Source organism: Leucoraja erinacea, chromosome 34, assembly GCF_028641065.1.
Source record: "Leucoraja erinacea ecotype New England chromosome 34, Leri_hhj_1, whole genome shotgun sequence".
Lineage (NCBI taxonomy): Eukaryota > Metazoa > Chordata > Chondrichthyes > Rajiformes > Rajidae > Leucoraja > Leucoraja erinaceus.
This window is the reverse complement of record NC_073410.1, coordinates 9,235,801-9,251,134: the sequence shown is the minus strand read 5'-3', so window position 1 is coordinate 9,251,134 and position 15,334 is coordinate 9,235,801. Positions and strand designations below refer to the sequence as shown.

Below are 15,334 nucleotides of genomic sequence, written 5' to 3'. Positions count from 1 at the left end.
AACCACCACCAAACCCACCACCAACCCCACCTACCCCAACACCAACCCCACCTACCCCAACACCAACCCCATCTACCCCAACACCAACCCCAACACCAACCCCGCCTATGCCAACACCTGGTCTGCCCAGTCCAGCGGCGAAGATGTCCCTCTGCGACAGGGGATCCTGGGCACGTCGGAAACTGACAGTGGCTTCCAGGAGGTACACGCCCAGGCCGGCTCACCTGAGCAGAAGCTGCTGCCGACCGCCAGCCTGCCCAACATGCCCAGCCTGAGGGATACACAGCTGGTGCCCATGGTGGGCCCAGTGAACAACCCCGTGGACGAGGTGCTAACCACCACCTACAAAGAGAAGGCCAAGCAAGCCAGTAAGTTTTTTTAGTTACCTTCTAAGATAGTCTCAAATAATTTTAAACCTAAAGTCCTCCGATGCTCTGGGCTTTTCTGATGTGTTCAATGTGCTGCTATTAAGTGGAACATGAGAGGTTTAGAGGATATGAGGTCAACTCTCTGAAAAGCACGTCAGTTGCTGTCTGTTACTTGATACTCTGTGTGATCTTATGGTCAAGACTTGAAAACAGTTGTTTAAACATACCCATGAAAGCGCCGTGTATTTATATATATATATATTTCTAATTTACTAGAATAGTGCTATCCTTTAAACCTTTCGAATAAAACAACATTCTATTATTTGATGAAGAAAAATGTATTACTTTGGGATAATTATAGGGTGGGATGGATGCAAGTGTTCAGGTAAATACAGATTCCACTGTATTGGTGTGACAATGGTTTAATATAGCAACCCTTGTCAATGAGATTTCTAGGTAGAGACCAGAAAACTTTGGAAGTAAGATTTGGTGACTGCAAGTCACTGGCGATAAGAACGATAAAGTAGGGCTTTATAGGGAGTTTTAGATTGCTAGATTGTGATGGCTGCAAGATGTGTAGGGATGGTGGGAAAGGGAATGAGAGCGCGTGGTGTCAGAAAATCCAAGGTTGGGCTCAGGAAATTGAGGCTTTAGTAACGGTGGCAGCGGTTATGGGGTGAAGGCAGGAGAATGGGGTTGAGAGGGAAAGACAGGTCAGCCACGATTGAATGGCGGCTTTGACGTGATGGGCGGAATGGATTAATTTGCTCTTAGAACTCATGAAGATTTGAGGAAGTTGCTTCTAGTATTGAAATGCCATTGAAGAGAGTTGAGGATAAAGAGGATTTTTTTTTTGTGTCTAACATTCATGAATTGCTGACACTAATGACCTATTTAAACTCCAGCATTTAAAATTAAACATGCCTTAAATTATATAAGGAGACAAGAATTATCCTCTTAATATTGCTTACTGCCACACTTTGCAGCCAACGTCTTTTTTCCACTGGGGTCAATTTATAGATCTAAAGTATATTCATCTTTTGACCATGTTTACTTGACTTTTGAAACAATGTTTTCTTGCTTATCCCACAGTTATGAGTATGAAAAGTATTTTAATGACATCACTGCCTGACACTTTGACACATTTCATTCTTGTGTCAATCGCCACAATTTTCTTTTAGCTTTACTTGTCTGAAAAAAATCTCTTGAAGGCCGGTTTGAGCGCAGACAGATGCTTAAACCCATCACACAACTAGTTGGTATGTAATGGGTAAAAATAGTCAAACGGACAGAAGTTCTTAACCGTCCTTTTGTCTGGTCTGACAAGGGGAGTAAAAGGCGATAAGAGAGCTTGGCAGACTTAAGAGTCTTGGGCTCACTCCAGTTTATGAGTGATTACAGTGTCTATATGGAACTGAGGACACAAAGTAATACTCCAAAGATTATCAGAATGCAGAGATCACAAACTGAAGAACCGGAAAAGAAAACCAGCAAGCATCAAGTTTATGCAGGTATTTGAATGTGTGCATACTTTTAAAGTGTTAGCTAATTTTACTGTGAATGGTCTACAATTAATTTTTGTTCTATACTTAAAAGTCTTACAATTGAAATTAGTTTCATGCCTGTAACCCAAAGTAAGATGGAAGGTCAACATTTCAGCACCAAATTATTTTATTCAATGTGTTTTAAATATTTACTGCAAGAGTATGGAGATTTCAGTTTACTCCTTACCACAGAAACAAATACTCAAAAGGTTGTTAGCCGTGGTATATCTTACACAGTTAAAAATTATAGATGTACAGTTTCAAAACTACCAATGGTGCCAAAGACGTTTGCTCTGCAAATCATCACTTTGTGACTGCAACTATTTACTCAGCTAGACTCTGGTGGTGTAGATTTTTCTTTGAGAACGTAAAGAAATGATCTGGCTTTATTTTTCAACCCTGGGCACGTTATTGATAGTGAACAGTGACATTTTCGGGTCCCTAGTGTTTACAACTGGTGGGAGAAGCGGGAGAGGACCTGTTGCTGCTGGTGGTTGTTGTAGCAAAATTAACATGAGCTCCTTAAAATTTTGAAGAGCCCTTTTTTCCCCCCAGTGTTTCATGCTTTAAAATAGACTTTTTTTTGCCAAAGTGAAATTGAATTATGATAACTTCTGTGTGATTTTATGTAATTCCAGAACTTACACTATGGTTTTCTTGAAGTGATTCACCCCTGTGTTCCTGAAACGATTTTTGCATCAGTTTTGCACAGAATGCATCAATCCCAGTCCAATGCCCCTTTTGGAACATTAAAGGGAAAATTGGACTAAATTGTCCTGGGAACAACTCTTGGGACAATGATGTCTTAATACTGCAGATTTTGGTTAGGACACTTTGGCCTTACAGCCACACTGCACTGATATACCCCACGCTCCAAGACCTTGGTCCGAAAGCTCTCTGATCTCCAAACTGTGTTCCCTTCCCGTTGGTCTGGGCTAACAAAGCCAAATGCCATGAACCCCCAAAGTGGTGTCAACCCCTACACTTCAAATTGGTTTATCTTGTGCCATTTGGTGAACCCAATGATCCCATGAGATCCTATGGGGGGGGGGGGGGGGGGGGGGGGGGGGGGGGGGGGGGGGGGGGTCCACTTATTCTTCCCCTCCTCTCCACTGGCCACTCACCTGATCATTACACCCCAACTCTGAGCCTCTGTCCTTTTTTTGCCAACCACTTCTACTGTTCCCTGATTTTTGCAGAATCCCTTCCTGGTCCCATTCCTTGCCTTGACCCCTGGCCCGGAACAGGCTCAATTCCAGGTGATATCTAGTTACAAAATCCTACCACACCCAACCATCTAGCATATCCATCTGGGTGCAATAAAATTTCCAACTGGCAGTTTTTATTGGTCAGGTTTCCATTTCACTACCATTCATGATCAACTAAATCTTCTATTTACAGTACATATATATTAATCTTTTTCTCTTCCAGGAGGGGTCCGGCACCTCAAATAAGCTCATCTCTTGAATTGGCTTAAATATTCAATCGATGCATTTGAGCAGACTCCATGCATGTTCTTATAGCTTTTTATACCAGTGTTATAGAAAGAGCAACTCATTAGCTGGTCAAAAAGAAACATTTAATAGAAATGATCAAAATGAAATCAGCTGAACCGAAAGCAAATGGATATGTTTCAATATCCCAGTAATATATCAATAGTTAATAAATGCAATTGTTTTTTTCCCAAACACGTCAGCACTTAACACATCGATACAATGTGCAATTCATTGAGGCTGGAATGTTACCCTTTCTCACAGAATAAATTGAGATTACCTCATAGAAGGTCAGCTGGAAAAATAATAGCAACATTTTAACACATCGATCAGAAATGTGTTTTGGGGATACTTCCAATAAACCTGCGGTGTAATGATTTTTCCTCGATCATCTGAAGATTCATTAATGTTAGCCTCCAGTCTGTCAACATTCTTCTGCAATTTTGGTCATGGGTTTTTTTGACATCTGGGCAGCATTTATTGCCCATCCTCAATTGGCCTGGAGAAAGAGATGATGAGTCACTTTCTTCATTCACTGTTATCTTTCTTGTGAATGCTGCTGAGTCCCTGATAGTATTCACCTTCTTGAATAGACAATAGGTGCAGGGGCAGGCCATTTGACCCTTCGAGCCAGCACCGCCATTCAATGTGATCATGGCTGATCATCCCCAATCAGTACCCCGTTCCTGCCTTCTCACCATATAGAAACATAGAAATTAGGTGCAGGAGTAGGCCATTCGGCCCTTCGAGCCTGCACCGCCATTCAATATGATCATGGCTGATCATCCAACTCAGTATCCCGTACCTGCCTTCTCTCCATACCCCCTGATCCCCTTAGCCACAAGGGCCACATCTAACTCCCTCTTAAATATAGCCAATGAACTATCCTCAACTACCCTCTGTGGCAGAGAGTTCCAGAGATTCACCACTCTCTGTGTGAAAAAAGTTCTTCTCATCTCGGTTTTAAAGGATTTCCCCCTTATCCTTAAGCTGTGACCCCTTGTCCTGGACTTCCCTAACATCGGGAACAATCTTCCTGCATCTAGCCTGTCCAACCCCTTAAGAATTTTGTAAGTTTCTATAAGATCCCCTCTCAATCTCCTAAATTCTAGAGAGTATAAACCAAGTCTATCCCTGACTTTGCTATTTTAAAGAGCCCTCTCTAGCTCTCTCTTGAAAGCATCCAGAGAACCTGCCTCCACCGCCCTCTGAGGCAGAGAATTCCACACTCACCACTCTCCGTGAGAAAAAGTGTTTCCTCTTCTCCGTTCTAAATGGCTTGCTCCTTATTCTTAATGTTGCTGGAGTTGTGTTCATTCACCTGCCTTGCACTTTGTCAATGGTAGAAAAGTGTTGAGGTGTTAGTGAGTCACCCACTGATAATACATAGCTTTGGATCTGCTTTTGTAGTCGCCATCCTGAAGTTGCTGATCAAGTTCAGTGAAGACACAAGGAACTGCCAAACTGGTTTATAAAATAAAAGGACACAAAGTGTGAAGAAGGCCTTGACCCGAAACGTCATCTATCCATGTTTGCCAGAGTCCATGTCTGACCACTGAGTTACTCCAGCACTTATTTTTTATTTTATTTTTTTTGGTCCAGTTTATTTCCTGACTAATGCTGACCACCAGAAAGTAGATGACGAGGAACTCAGAAATAGTAATTCTGTTGACTATCAAGAAGTGGTTAAACACTCTCTTGCTGGAGATGACCATTGCCTGACACTCCTGTGGTACAAATGTTACCTGCTACTTATTAGCGCATGCTGAATGTTTTCCAGCTGTGTTTCAAGCATGGAGGTATAGATTGGTCGTCTTTTTTGCTGAGGAGTTTTGAACGGTATTAAACATCCCGCGGTTTCTTGTAATGGAAGGGTGGTCACTGATGGAGCTGCTGAAGATGGCTGGGTCTTGGACTCTCTTCCTGGGAACTCCAGCAGTACTCTCCTGGGGCTGAGATGATTGACCCCCAACAGCCACAACCATCTTGTATGGTGCAATGCACGACATTGACAATTGAAGTGTGTCCCCCCCCCCCCCCCCCCCCCCCCCCCCCCCCCCCCCCCCTTACAGCCCACTGACTTGAGTTTTACAAACCTTTTTGATGCCACACGTACTATCATGATGACATAGCAGTCACTCTCATCGCAATGTGAAATCAGTTCCCTGGTTCTTGTTGGGACAAAGTCTGTCATGGAGCCCAGCAATCCTGGTGAATGTGAGACGGGAGGTAAATGGAGAATATATACCATTGGTTAGCACTGTCGGCGCCTTCCATCGCTTTAGAACAAGCACCGGTCGTGAAATTTCACGTAAATATATCATGTCAGAGATAGGTCATCTCCAGAGCAGGAGTCTATGAATCCCCAAAGCTATTCCGCTATCTAAATGCAATTCAGAAGCATAACGTCATAATCTTTACCTGTCTAGTGTGGTTCAGTGCCAGGAATCTTGAAGAAGCTCAACACTATCCAGGACAAAACAGGTCATCATTCTGTTATCATTCCATCCACCACCCTAAGGATTCACACCCTTCAATAACAAGTGCATCATTACTGCAAACTGTGGTCCATTGGCAAGAATCCTTTGGAAGCATCTCCTAAACCAGAAAGTCCACCATTGGAAAGTCAAAGATAGCAGATGACTGTAACCTGTTTAAATGTTAAGTGTTAACCCTGTTAAGTGATACCTGCATGAAGCTTTGCTGGGACAGAACAATGAAAAAGCACAGTGGAAGTACCTTCAACATATAGATTTCAGTGGTGTATAAATAAGGCAGCTCAGGGGTAATATGAGAAGGGTATTTAATCTTATCTGTGATGCTTATATCTGGGGAATGAAAAATAAAACATACTTGCTGATTGCTCATTGTATTTTTCACAAAGTCAAGGTGAGGTCTAGTTGCTTCTTGGAAGAAGCAGAACTACAGGCAGGGGGTATTTTCACTGAAGGAATTCAGTCCCCACCTCTAAGGTATCCTTTCCGACTTCAGATGAATTATTCTCGATTTATCCTGTTGCAGTTTTATCTTCCTGCCACTGATGTACTGCGGTGTCCCCAGTGGTGAACTGTGGAATAACAGACCGATGAGGTTCTAATCAACAATTTCCTTTCTAATAAAAGTAACGTGATTTATATTGGGGAAGTTCACAGGCCACTCCTGGAGATGGGAGATTGTGAATCTGGAAAATATACTTGTAAACACCCTGCCTCTGGCATAATTCCATCAGACTTAAGTTCTCATCCCTCAGAGTACCACAGGAGCAGATTCCACAGGTTCTCAGTCTGACATGTGCACCCTTTACACCACAAGATGATCAATCTTCAATATGTGGTTTGCCCCTTTACATCAATTCACCAGCACTGTGCCTAACCCGTGCCTTAGAAGGAACGGACAAGGTCAAACAAGGGAGGTACAAGAGACTATAGATGCTGGAATCTGCAGCAAAAAGCAAATTGCTGGAGGAATTCAACGGGGTGGGCAGCATCCGTAGAAAGAAGTGAATTGTCGATGTTTTGGGTCAAGCTTCTCCTTCAGGATTGAGAGTCTCAATTACTTTCCCTTCTCAGAAACGTCGACCATTCCCTTCTCACCACAGATACTGCTCAACCCGTTGAGTCTCTCCAGCAGTTTCTGTGCTTGAGGTCACGCAGTCGGTGTGCTTCTGATCTCGTCTGAGCTTTAGTGCACAATTTGGCCAGAGCAGCAGGGTTTTTAATCTTACATCTTGGGCACTATCTTTGCTCAGCTACTCAAAGACACTTGGGGCAATCAGCTTTCCATTTCTTTGCCAATCCTACTCAGCCTCTGTGAGGAGATCATTTAATGCAGCTGGCATCATTGATTTGCCTGATCTGCTTGTATTTCCTCAGCCACAGTGGTGTAGTTAGCAGAGTCGATGTCTTACAGTGCCAGAGACCCAAGTTCAATCCTGTCCTCGGGTACTGTCTGAGGGGAGCTTGCATGTTCTCTCTGTGAATGCATAGGTTTTCTTCAAGTGCTCCAGTTTCCTCCTATGTTCTAGATAGGCAGGGTGGAAATTGGGCACAGGAAATTGCCCCTTGTGATAGATTCCGGGAGCACTGATAAGAATTTGGGGAGAATAAATAAAATTGATTAACGCAGTCTATGTGTAAAAAGGTTGCTGATGACCAACAAGGAACTCAATGGACCGAAGAGCCTGTTTCTATGCTGCATTCTCTGTGACTCAGATCACAGAATGCAGATACACTGTTGAGTTTCTCAGGGTTTCGAGGTGGTCTTTTAATTTTCAAAGAATGTGTTAAAGCATTTCATTGTGAAGATTACATCAGTGGTGTGATAAAGATTTTGCCCATGGGTTGTTGAAATAAATAATTTGTGTATTAATGCCAGCAATTTAAATAATTAATCTTAGTGTTGCTAAACACACGGTGATGGAGAATTAAGTTACTCCTGTGTATAGTTACAGTATACCCTCCTGGTTCAGGTATGGTTTGTGTTAGTAACGACATTGTCAGCTCATACCCCAGTATCAATGCAGCTTCTGAGGAAGGCAGCCATCAATGATTTGGGTCCTTTGCCATTGGGATAACCCATAGTTGATTGAGATGAGCTTGTGAAATGTAATCCCATTTTAAATTGGGATATACTGCAGCCACTTTGTGCTCAACAAGGGATCACCAACATAATAACCAGGTAATCCACGTAAGTGAAAAATAGAAAGCTCTAGAGTTCTGATGAATTGTCTCCAACCAGAAATATTAACTCTGTTTCTCTCTCTCTTCAGATACTGCCTGACCTGCTGAGTATCTCCAACATTTTCTGTTTACATTTAAATTTATTCAGCATTTTGAGTTTCTATTTTGTTTTTTTTTACTGGTATTATTTGGGTGATCAATATTGCCCTGGGCACCAGGGGGAATGCCATGTCCCTTTTTCTATGACCACCTGAGAGGGAGAATGTTTATGACCTTATCTGAAATTCTGCAACAGGGCCGTTTCCTTGTGGAGAACCAGTGTAGTTTTTTAAACTTTTTTGACTGATTTTGGGGTGGTACTTGTACCCAGAATCTGACTCAGACAGCACCAGCTCACTGAGAGTTAATGTCAGGCAGCAGAATCGTGGGAATCTCCATACTGTCTTACGCTATTACTTTGTTTGATGGTAAATCTCCATAAGGGCAGAAGATTCAATCCTCGACACTTCTTTTTTCCACAGTCCTGGACCGAGATACTGTCCAACACTTCACAAACTGAGATTATGTTTAAAATATGCATTTTGTTTAAAACAGATCTGATTACTTTCATCACTTCTCAGTTAATATCTTCCATATCACTTTCCATTTGTGATTAAAACCAATGCAGCATAACATGAAGAATATGTGAGGGATTGTTGTTGTTTTGAACAAGGCTGATTAAGGAAAATACCCTTTGGTGCTGCGGGATTATTTTGTTACACTTGGAATCTCGGATGTGTAATTCTCTTGTGTTCACAGTAATGTTTCAGAAGCTTGTTAGTTTATTCCTTTGTGTTCTGACATTGCAGAGTTGCATCGGAGTGAAAGTGTGCAGGAGAAGCAAGCGAAGGAGGCCAGGACAAAATGCAAGACCATCGCATCTCTCCTCACCTCTGCACCAAATCCTCACTCAAAGGGGGTTCTTATGTTTAAGAAGCGCCGTCAAAGGGCAAAGAAGTACACCCTCGTTAGTTATGGAAGTGTAGACGAGGAGAAGCAGAGTATGGACGAGGACGGGGAACTGCTGCCTACCAGTGAGTCTGAATTTGACGAAGATGCGTTTTCTGATGCAAAAAGTTTGACAAATCAGTCAATGGGATCAGACTGGGACAGTTCTTACCTGGACATTGAAAAGCCCAAATCTGAGCCCCATGGTCTAACTGCAACCAAAGGGAAGGGCGTTATATTATTTGAACATCAGAGACAACGAGCAAAGGACTATGCATTGGAGGAACCTCCAATTCAGACACAACACAATTTACCAATGAAAGCCAAGCCAGAGGCTGAAGTGATGAGGTGCAGCGCAATGAATGGAGTCCCTGCCTGGTCCAGGAGTACGACTGTGTGTGCTGGGAATCCAGCCTCGGACGCATTGAACTACTGCACAGAAATGAATCTGTCGCCAATAGTACGTGCAGAGACCAGTTACCCAAGGCCCAGTGAGCAGCACCATTCACAGCACACCGTACAAGGTCCCCCTGGCCTACCTGGGGTGGCAAATTGGACAGCAAGACCATTTACTCCAGGGTGTCAACAGAGCCATGTGAGTCCTGTACACTCTGTCTGTGCTCCAGTGCTGTATCGGCAAGGTGCAACAAATACAGCTCCTGTCAAACCCTGGGAACAAGCTGCTGTGCAAAACAAACCAACAAAACCTTTCTCACCTCCAGCAGCGGTAGTCTCCAGGCCAACTGTGAATGCCATCCCTCAACCTGAACTAATGAAAGCTTCAGTGCCAATGAGAATGGGAACACATTATTTGCCAGCAGCTGTTTTAATATCAGCACCACCACCACCACCACCTGCTGTGATGCCACATCCACTTCTTGTGATGTCACCACCACCTGCTGTGATGTCACCTCCACCTGCTGTGATGTCACCTCCACCTGCTGTGATGTCACCTCCACCTGCTGTGATGTCACCACCACCAGCTGTGATGTCAGCTCCACCTCTTGTAATGTCACCACCACCTGCTGTGATGTCACCACCATCTGCTGTGATGTCACCACCATCTGCTGTGATGTCACCACCACCTGCTGTGATGTCACCACCTCCTGCTGTGATGTCACCACCACCTCCTGTGATGTCACCACCTCCTGTGATGTCACCACCTCCTGTGACGTCGCCTCCACCTTCTGTGATGTCACCACCTGCTGTGATGTCACCTCCACCTGCTGTGATGTCACCACCAACCACAGTCATGTTACCATTGTCTACATCAATGACAACAGAATGCACAGCGATGCCAACAACGGCCGCGGTGAACTCGCCAAAGCCGGCGGTGATGGTGTCATCAATCATAGCGATGTCACCACCATGCGCAGCAAGGTCAGCAGATTGTACCATGACATCACCACCAGCTGCAGTGATGTCACCACCACCGGCAATGATGTCGCCACCACCTGCAGTGATGTCACCACCACCATTGATGACGTCACTATTCACAGCAACTCCATATTCGCCACCTCAGGCTCCGGTCACCAGCACCGCTACCTTTCGCGTTTCCTCAACACTGCTGCCACAGAAAAGGAGCGAAGCCCCTTCTGAAGCCGTAGTGAACGCCCCTTCCATTGCGAGCACATCATCAACAGCTTGGACATCCAACCAGCCATCTGAGAGCTTGGCCACAAGAGAGCAACGAATTTCAGTGCCTGCTTCTAAAACTGGCATCTTGCAAGAGTCACGTCGCAGAAGCACCAGGAAGCCGATGTTTACAAAGACTGAACAGAAAAAAACCTCACCAAACCCTGAACTTCTTTCTATGGTACAAAATCTGGATGAAAAGAAGCCAGATCACATTGGAGCAGGATTTGAATCAGGACCTGAAGAAGACTTTTTGAGTCTTGGTGCCGAAGCTTCTAACTTTATGCAGTCTCAGGCACGCAGGCAAAGTATACCTCCTCCTGTAGCCCCAAAGCCTCATTTAAAGTCTCAGTTAGTTGGCAGTTGTTATCCAGTGGTGAATGGAACCAATACACCAGCAACCCTGCAGTTGAAAGGAAAAGGAGCAGAACTTTTTGCAAGGAGACAAAGTCGCATGGACAAATTTATTGTTGATTCAGTGCCAACCCACTCTTCCCAGCCAAGAGGACCATCTCCCACTCCTTCCCTCCCTGCTACGTGGAAATATTCTCCCAACATCCGGGCTCCGCCACCAATTGGTTATAACCCCATTTATTCCCCATCATATCCATTAGCAGCCAGCAAGTCCCAAACAATCCCTAAAGCAGAGAAGAAGTGGAGGCCAGGTGGGAACCAGAAGGTTGGAATAAAAGCCATTGATTTCATGAGACGTCAGCCTTATCAATTAAATCCAGCCATGTTCAGTTGCGATGAATCCACCGTGAGATCACAAGGGTGGTCAGGATGTGCTCCAACCGCGCCACAAGGCCAACAATCCTTTATCTCCACAAAGCAGGTCCCTGTGAAGACAGCAAGAGCGTTCGAGATCAGACGCTTCTCAACCCCAGTGCCGACTATCACTACCACAGTTATTGCCCCGCGGTCAGCCACCACACTCGCTGAACCCGTGTGGATGTCGGCGCCAAACTCCCCCCCACCGGTATCAGCCAAAGTATCTTACAGCAATGGGCTGGCTCACCAACACTGGAGAGCAGCTGGAGACAGTTCGGAAGTGGCCTTTGAACCATCAGTTCTTCAATTCCCGTCCAGGGAAGATATGCAAAAGAAGCCATCGGTTCCCACCCCTAGACCGAGGTTCTCTGCTGTGAAAGGTGGAGGCGGTGGTCATACATGGAGACCTGGGTCAATCCAGGAATGAAAGAATGTTTGTGCATTCTTGATTCTGAGTGGATAGGTGAAGATTTTCCAACAGAAAGAGGACCCTGATCCTGAAAGAAAAGGAAGATTTACATTTATATAATCACTTCTCTGGACCTCATGACACCCCAAATTATTTGACAGTTTTGATGTGCGTCCCAGTGTAGTAAGTACCGCTGCCAACCTTTGTGCACAGCAAGCTCCCATGAGTAGCAATATGATGGTCACCAGATTATCTGGTTTTAGGTTTTAGTTGCGGGGTAGATTATTAGCCAGGGTGCCCAGTTTTTCCCCCCATGTTTTTTTTTGTTTCAAATTGGCACCGTGCCCTCTTGAACATTCATCCAAGTGGGGCAAATGAGGTGGTCTCTGTTGGACCCCTGGTAGCGCAGAGCTGTTTCAGTCCTGCACTGGCTTCTGTTTTCATGCAGTCAAGTCTCTGAGAGGGACAAAGACTCACGCATTCAAGAACGCTGCCACTTACATCTAAAGAACTGCCATTCTAAATCTAAGCGATTTTTCATAGAGCTCTATAATAAGGATTTACGACCATATAATGTTGTTTAAATTTTAATAGTTAATTTTTTTGCATTAACTGCAAGAATAGACCTCGTTATATCCAAAAAATACAGCGGAGATGGAGATGGAGGGTCATCTTGAGGTCTCTATGCATTGCAATTCTTTATTAGAACCTGTCAGAGTTTTGATTGATAAAACACAGTGGGTCACAGAATGAAATATCTTTCTTCCCAGAATATCTCCTTTGGAACACAAAGGAAGCACGTTTTGCAATTAGCTGAATTTGTACCGTGTAGTGTGACATTGATATATTTATGAAATATTATTTTTCAGTGCACATGGAATTCCATTTTTTACTGTGTGATAAGCAATACATACATATTAAATGTTTCAGCCGAACAAGCAGAAATTCCCAGAGCAATGGAAAAGGATTTCAAGAGTGAATGTTTTCAGAGGAATATATGGATTTGGTTAAGTTCCTGGTGGTGGTGCCTTGCGCGAGTTATGAATGATCACACCAACAATCGCAGGCATGTGGCAATAGAATTTGATTGTTATTACTGTTCTGCAGCAGACTGTGATTATGATGACATTTTGGGAGGTAAAGATAAACATCGGGAGATTCTCAGGAAAATCCAACACAAAATGGTTTCTCAGTCAAATGCTGTATCTGCAATTGAGGAAACAGAACCAACTCCGGCACGGTTGATTGTCAGTTTAGACTTGTTTCCAAATTAATCTTCCATTTATTTAAAGGGTGACTGAGTTGTCAATGATCTGGCACCATCCTCTCAAGTGGAGTTGAGCTTTAATTTATCAATTGTGTATTACCAGTTAGCTCTTCAGGATAGGTACAATGTCCATCCACTCCACTACACGGACAAATTTCCCATTGTTGCCACCTTTAGATATTGTTTAATTGTCCAACTGGAATGAAGACATCGTCACCTGTGCACACACTGAGCTGATCAATCATGTGCCGTGCTTCAGATGTAAACACCACTCTATCAAAGGACAAAAATTGCTCCGATAAACTGCTCTGACACATTTCAGTGGGAAAATACAAATTGTATTATTTATTCAAATCACGCAATTTGTTCCTAAGTCATACCCGGGCAGAGCCAAAATACCAACCGTAGATCTTATTATTGATAACAACGTACTCTTAATGATAAAGCTAATTTTTGGATGCCAGAGTGCAAAATGTGCAGTGCTATTCTTAAACAAGTGATATAAAACTGACTGTATATGTTGCTAAACAATTAAGATGAATGAAGACTGTGGTTACGTTGTGATGATATGAAGTAGCTATGGTCAGAAATTATGGAATCGATTGGAAATACAAGGAAGATTGCATCAGATGGGACATGGGTGATCTTGGTTTCTGTATGTAGAGATGGGAAGCAGAGTAAATGGAACTGGGGATTAGTTCAATGATTTGAGCTGGTTTAAGGTGTAATGTTCGATAATGCAAGGGTTAATAATTTGCAAAGATTAATAATTTGTAGATGTTTTCTTCATGCTATGGGTTTTGCCCAACCACTGAGACTTAACACATATTGGAGTTCAGTAGTGAAAATCTTCACTTTTTGCAATTTCACACAAAACTGATAAGTGCCTTGATTATTAGCATTGCCAAACTGAAGAGTTTAATATCAGTTTTGGCTTGCAAAGCTACTGTGATTTGAAAGCCGTAAATCTCACCTGCTTTACTGTAATTCTCCATCATCACTAATTTGCATTTAGCTTTGAAGAAAATGGGCTCAGGAGATTGACGGTAACTCGTGTTCTTGTTCGATTGCTCTCTTCATGTGTCCTAGTGAGACTCTACACAAAACATTCAGCAATGGATAAATACCAAATCATTCAATAATTACCCGGAAATCAAAGGGAAAAAAATATTGGATCTGGAAATATGAAATAAAAACAAAAACTGCTTGAAATGCTCATTGGCATTAATTCTATTCCTCATCACAAATAAACAATAACTCTGGATCAGGCTTTCGAGATGAAGTTCCATTGCCAAGCTGTTGACCTTAAATAGTTAACTGTTTTTTCCCCAGATAAGCTGCCAGGCTGACTGAGCATTCCCAGCACCTTTTGTCTTTAATTCTCAGTCATTTCCAGACAAAGGCTCCTTTACAGGGTCTGAGTGCTTTGTTCGGAGTGTCTTTGGAGTGACAGATTTTCCATAAACGAATAACATGCATATCCCCTTATAGGTTTTAGAGCACTTTGGCTATTGTAAGTGAAGCAACACAGCTCTGCACTTTACGAAAACCAATAGGTGTGTCTTATTCATTAGATGTTTAGCCTTACTTTGTGCAAATTATATGCATTTCTTGCAGTTTTAATGTTCAAACTGTGCTATGTATGCTGATGTAAAATAATAAAATGTGAATAATTGATACATTTGAAGGTGTTGTGAGAATGAATATGTGACTAGCAGGTGTGGAGTGGGTTACAACTGCATCTTTGGAACAAGCTAAGGTGGGCGATGATGGACATTGTTTGGCTCTTTTCAAAGGAGCTGGATCATTGTCGTCCCAGGAATATCGACATATCAAAACACAAGCACAACTTTTGTTCTTTCTTGCTCTAAGTGTGAGTCTTCCAGGATGGTCCAGAATCTGCAGGAATTGCAAATCTACAAGAAATTGCTGGATGAAACGCTGGGAAAACAAATTTCAGGGACAACAAAAATATATAACAATGTAGGGCAAATAGATTGCTTGAAGAATGGAGATTATGCAAAGAAATCTCCAGGAATATATCTGTCCAGAGCCGGTAACTGATAATTTCCTTCTTTGAAGAAAGTTTATTTGCTGCAAAGATGGGGACAATTTACCTTTTTCCTTTTTTTTTATTGGATGTGGGCATTCCTTTTAATGACGCATCCCTAATTATCCTAG

General features: G+C 43.1%; 1 protein-coding gene across 2 annotated transcripts; it reads left to right on the top strand.

The window, feature by feature from the left end:
- The first annotated feature begins 8 nt into the window (after positions 1-8).
- Positions 9-14,237, top strand: synpo2lb (synaptopodin 2-like b). Of its 2 annotated transcripts, none has more exons than XM_055661813.1 (2): positions 9-368; positions 8,933-14,237. In XM_055661813.1, the coding sequence occupies exons 1-2, from the start codon at positions 263-265 to the stop codon at positions 11,902-11,904; spliced, it is 3,078 nt and encodes a 1,025-aa protein (XP_055517788.1). In that variant the 5' UTR covers positions 9-262; the 3' UTR covers positions 11,905-14,237. The 2 variants fall into 2 exon arrangements, with proteins under 2 accessions (XP_055517788.1, XP_055517787.1); XM_055661812.1 differs by lacking the exon at positions 9-368 and adding an exon at positions 958-1,879.
- Positions 14,238-15,334: the final 1,097 nt, after the last annotated feature.

Bases quoted from the DNA above. Each gene is read 5' to 3' on its own strand.
- synpo2lb (XM_055661812.1), top strand. From the start codon at position 1,756: ATGAGTGATTACAGTGTCTATATGGAACTGAGGACACAAAGTAATACT. The intron at 1,880-8,932 runs GTATTTGAATGT...CTGACATTGCAG, and splicing joins CAAGCATCAAGTTTATGCAG to AGTTGCATCGGAGTGAAAGT.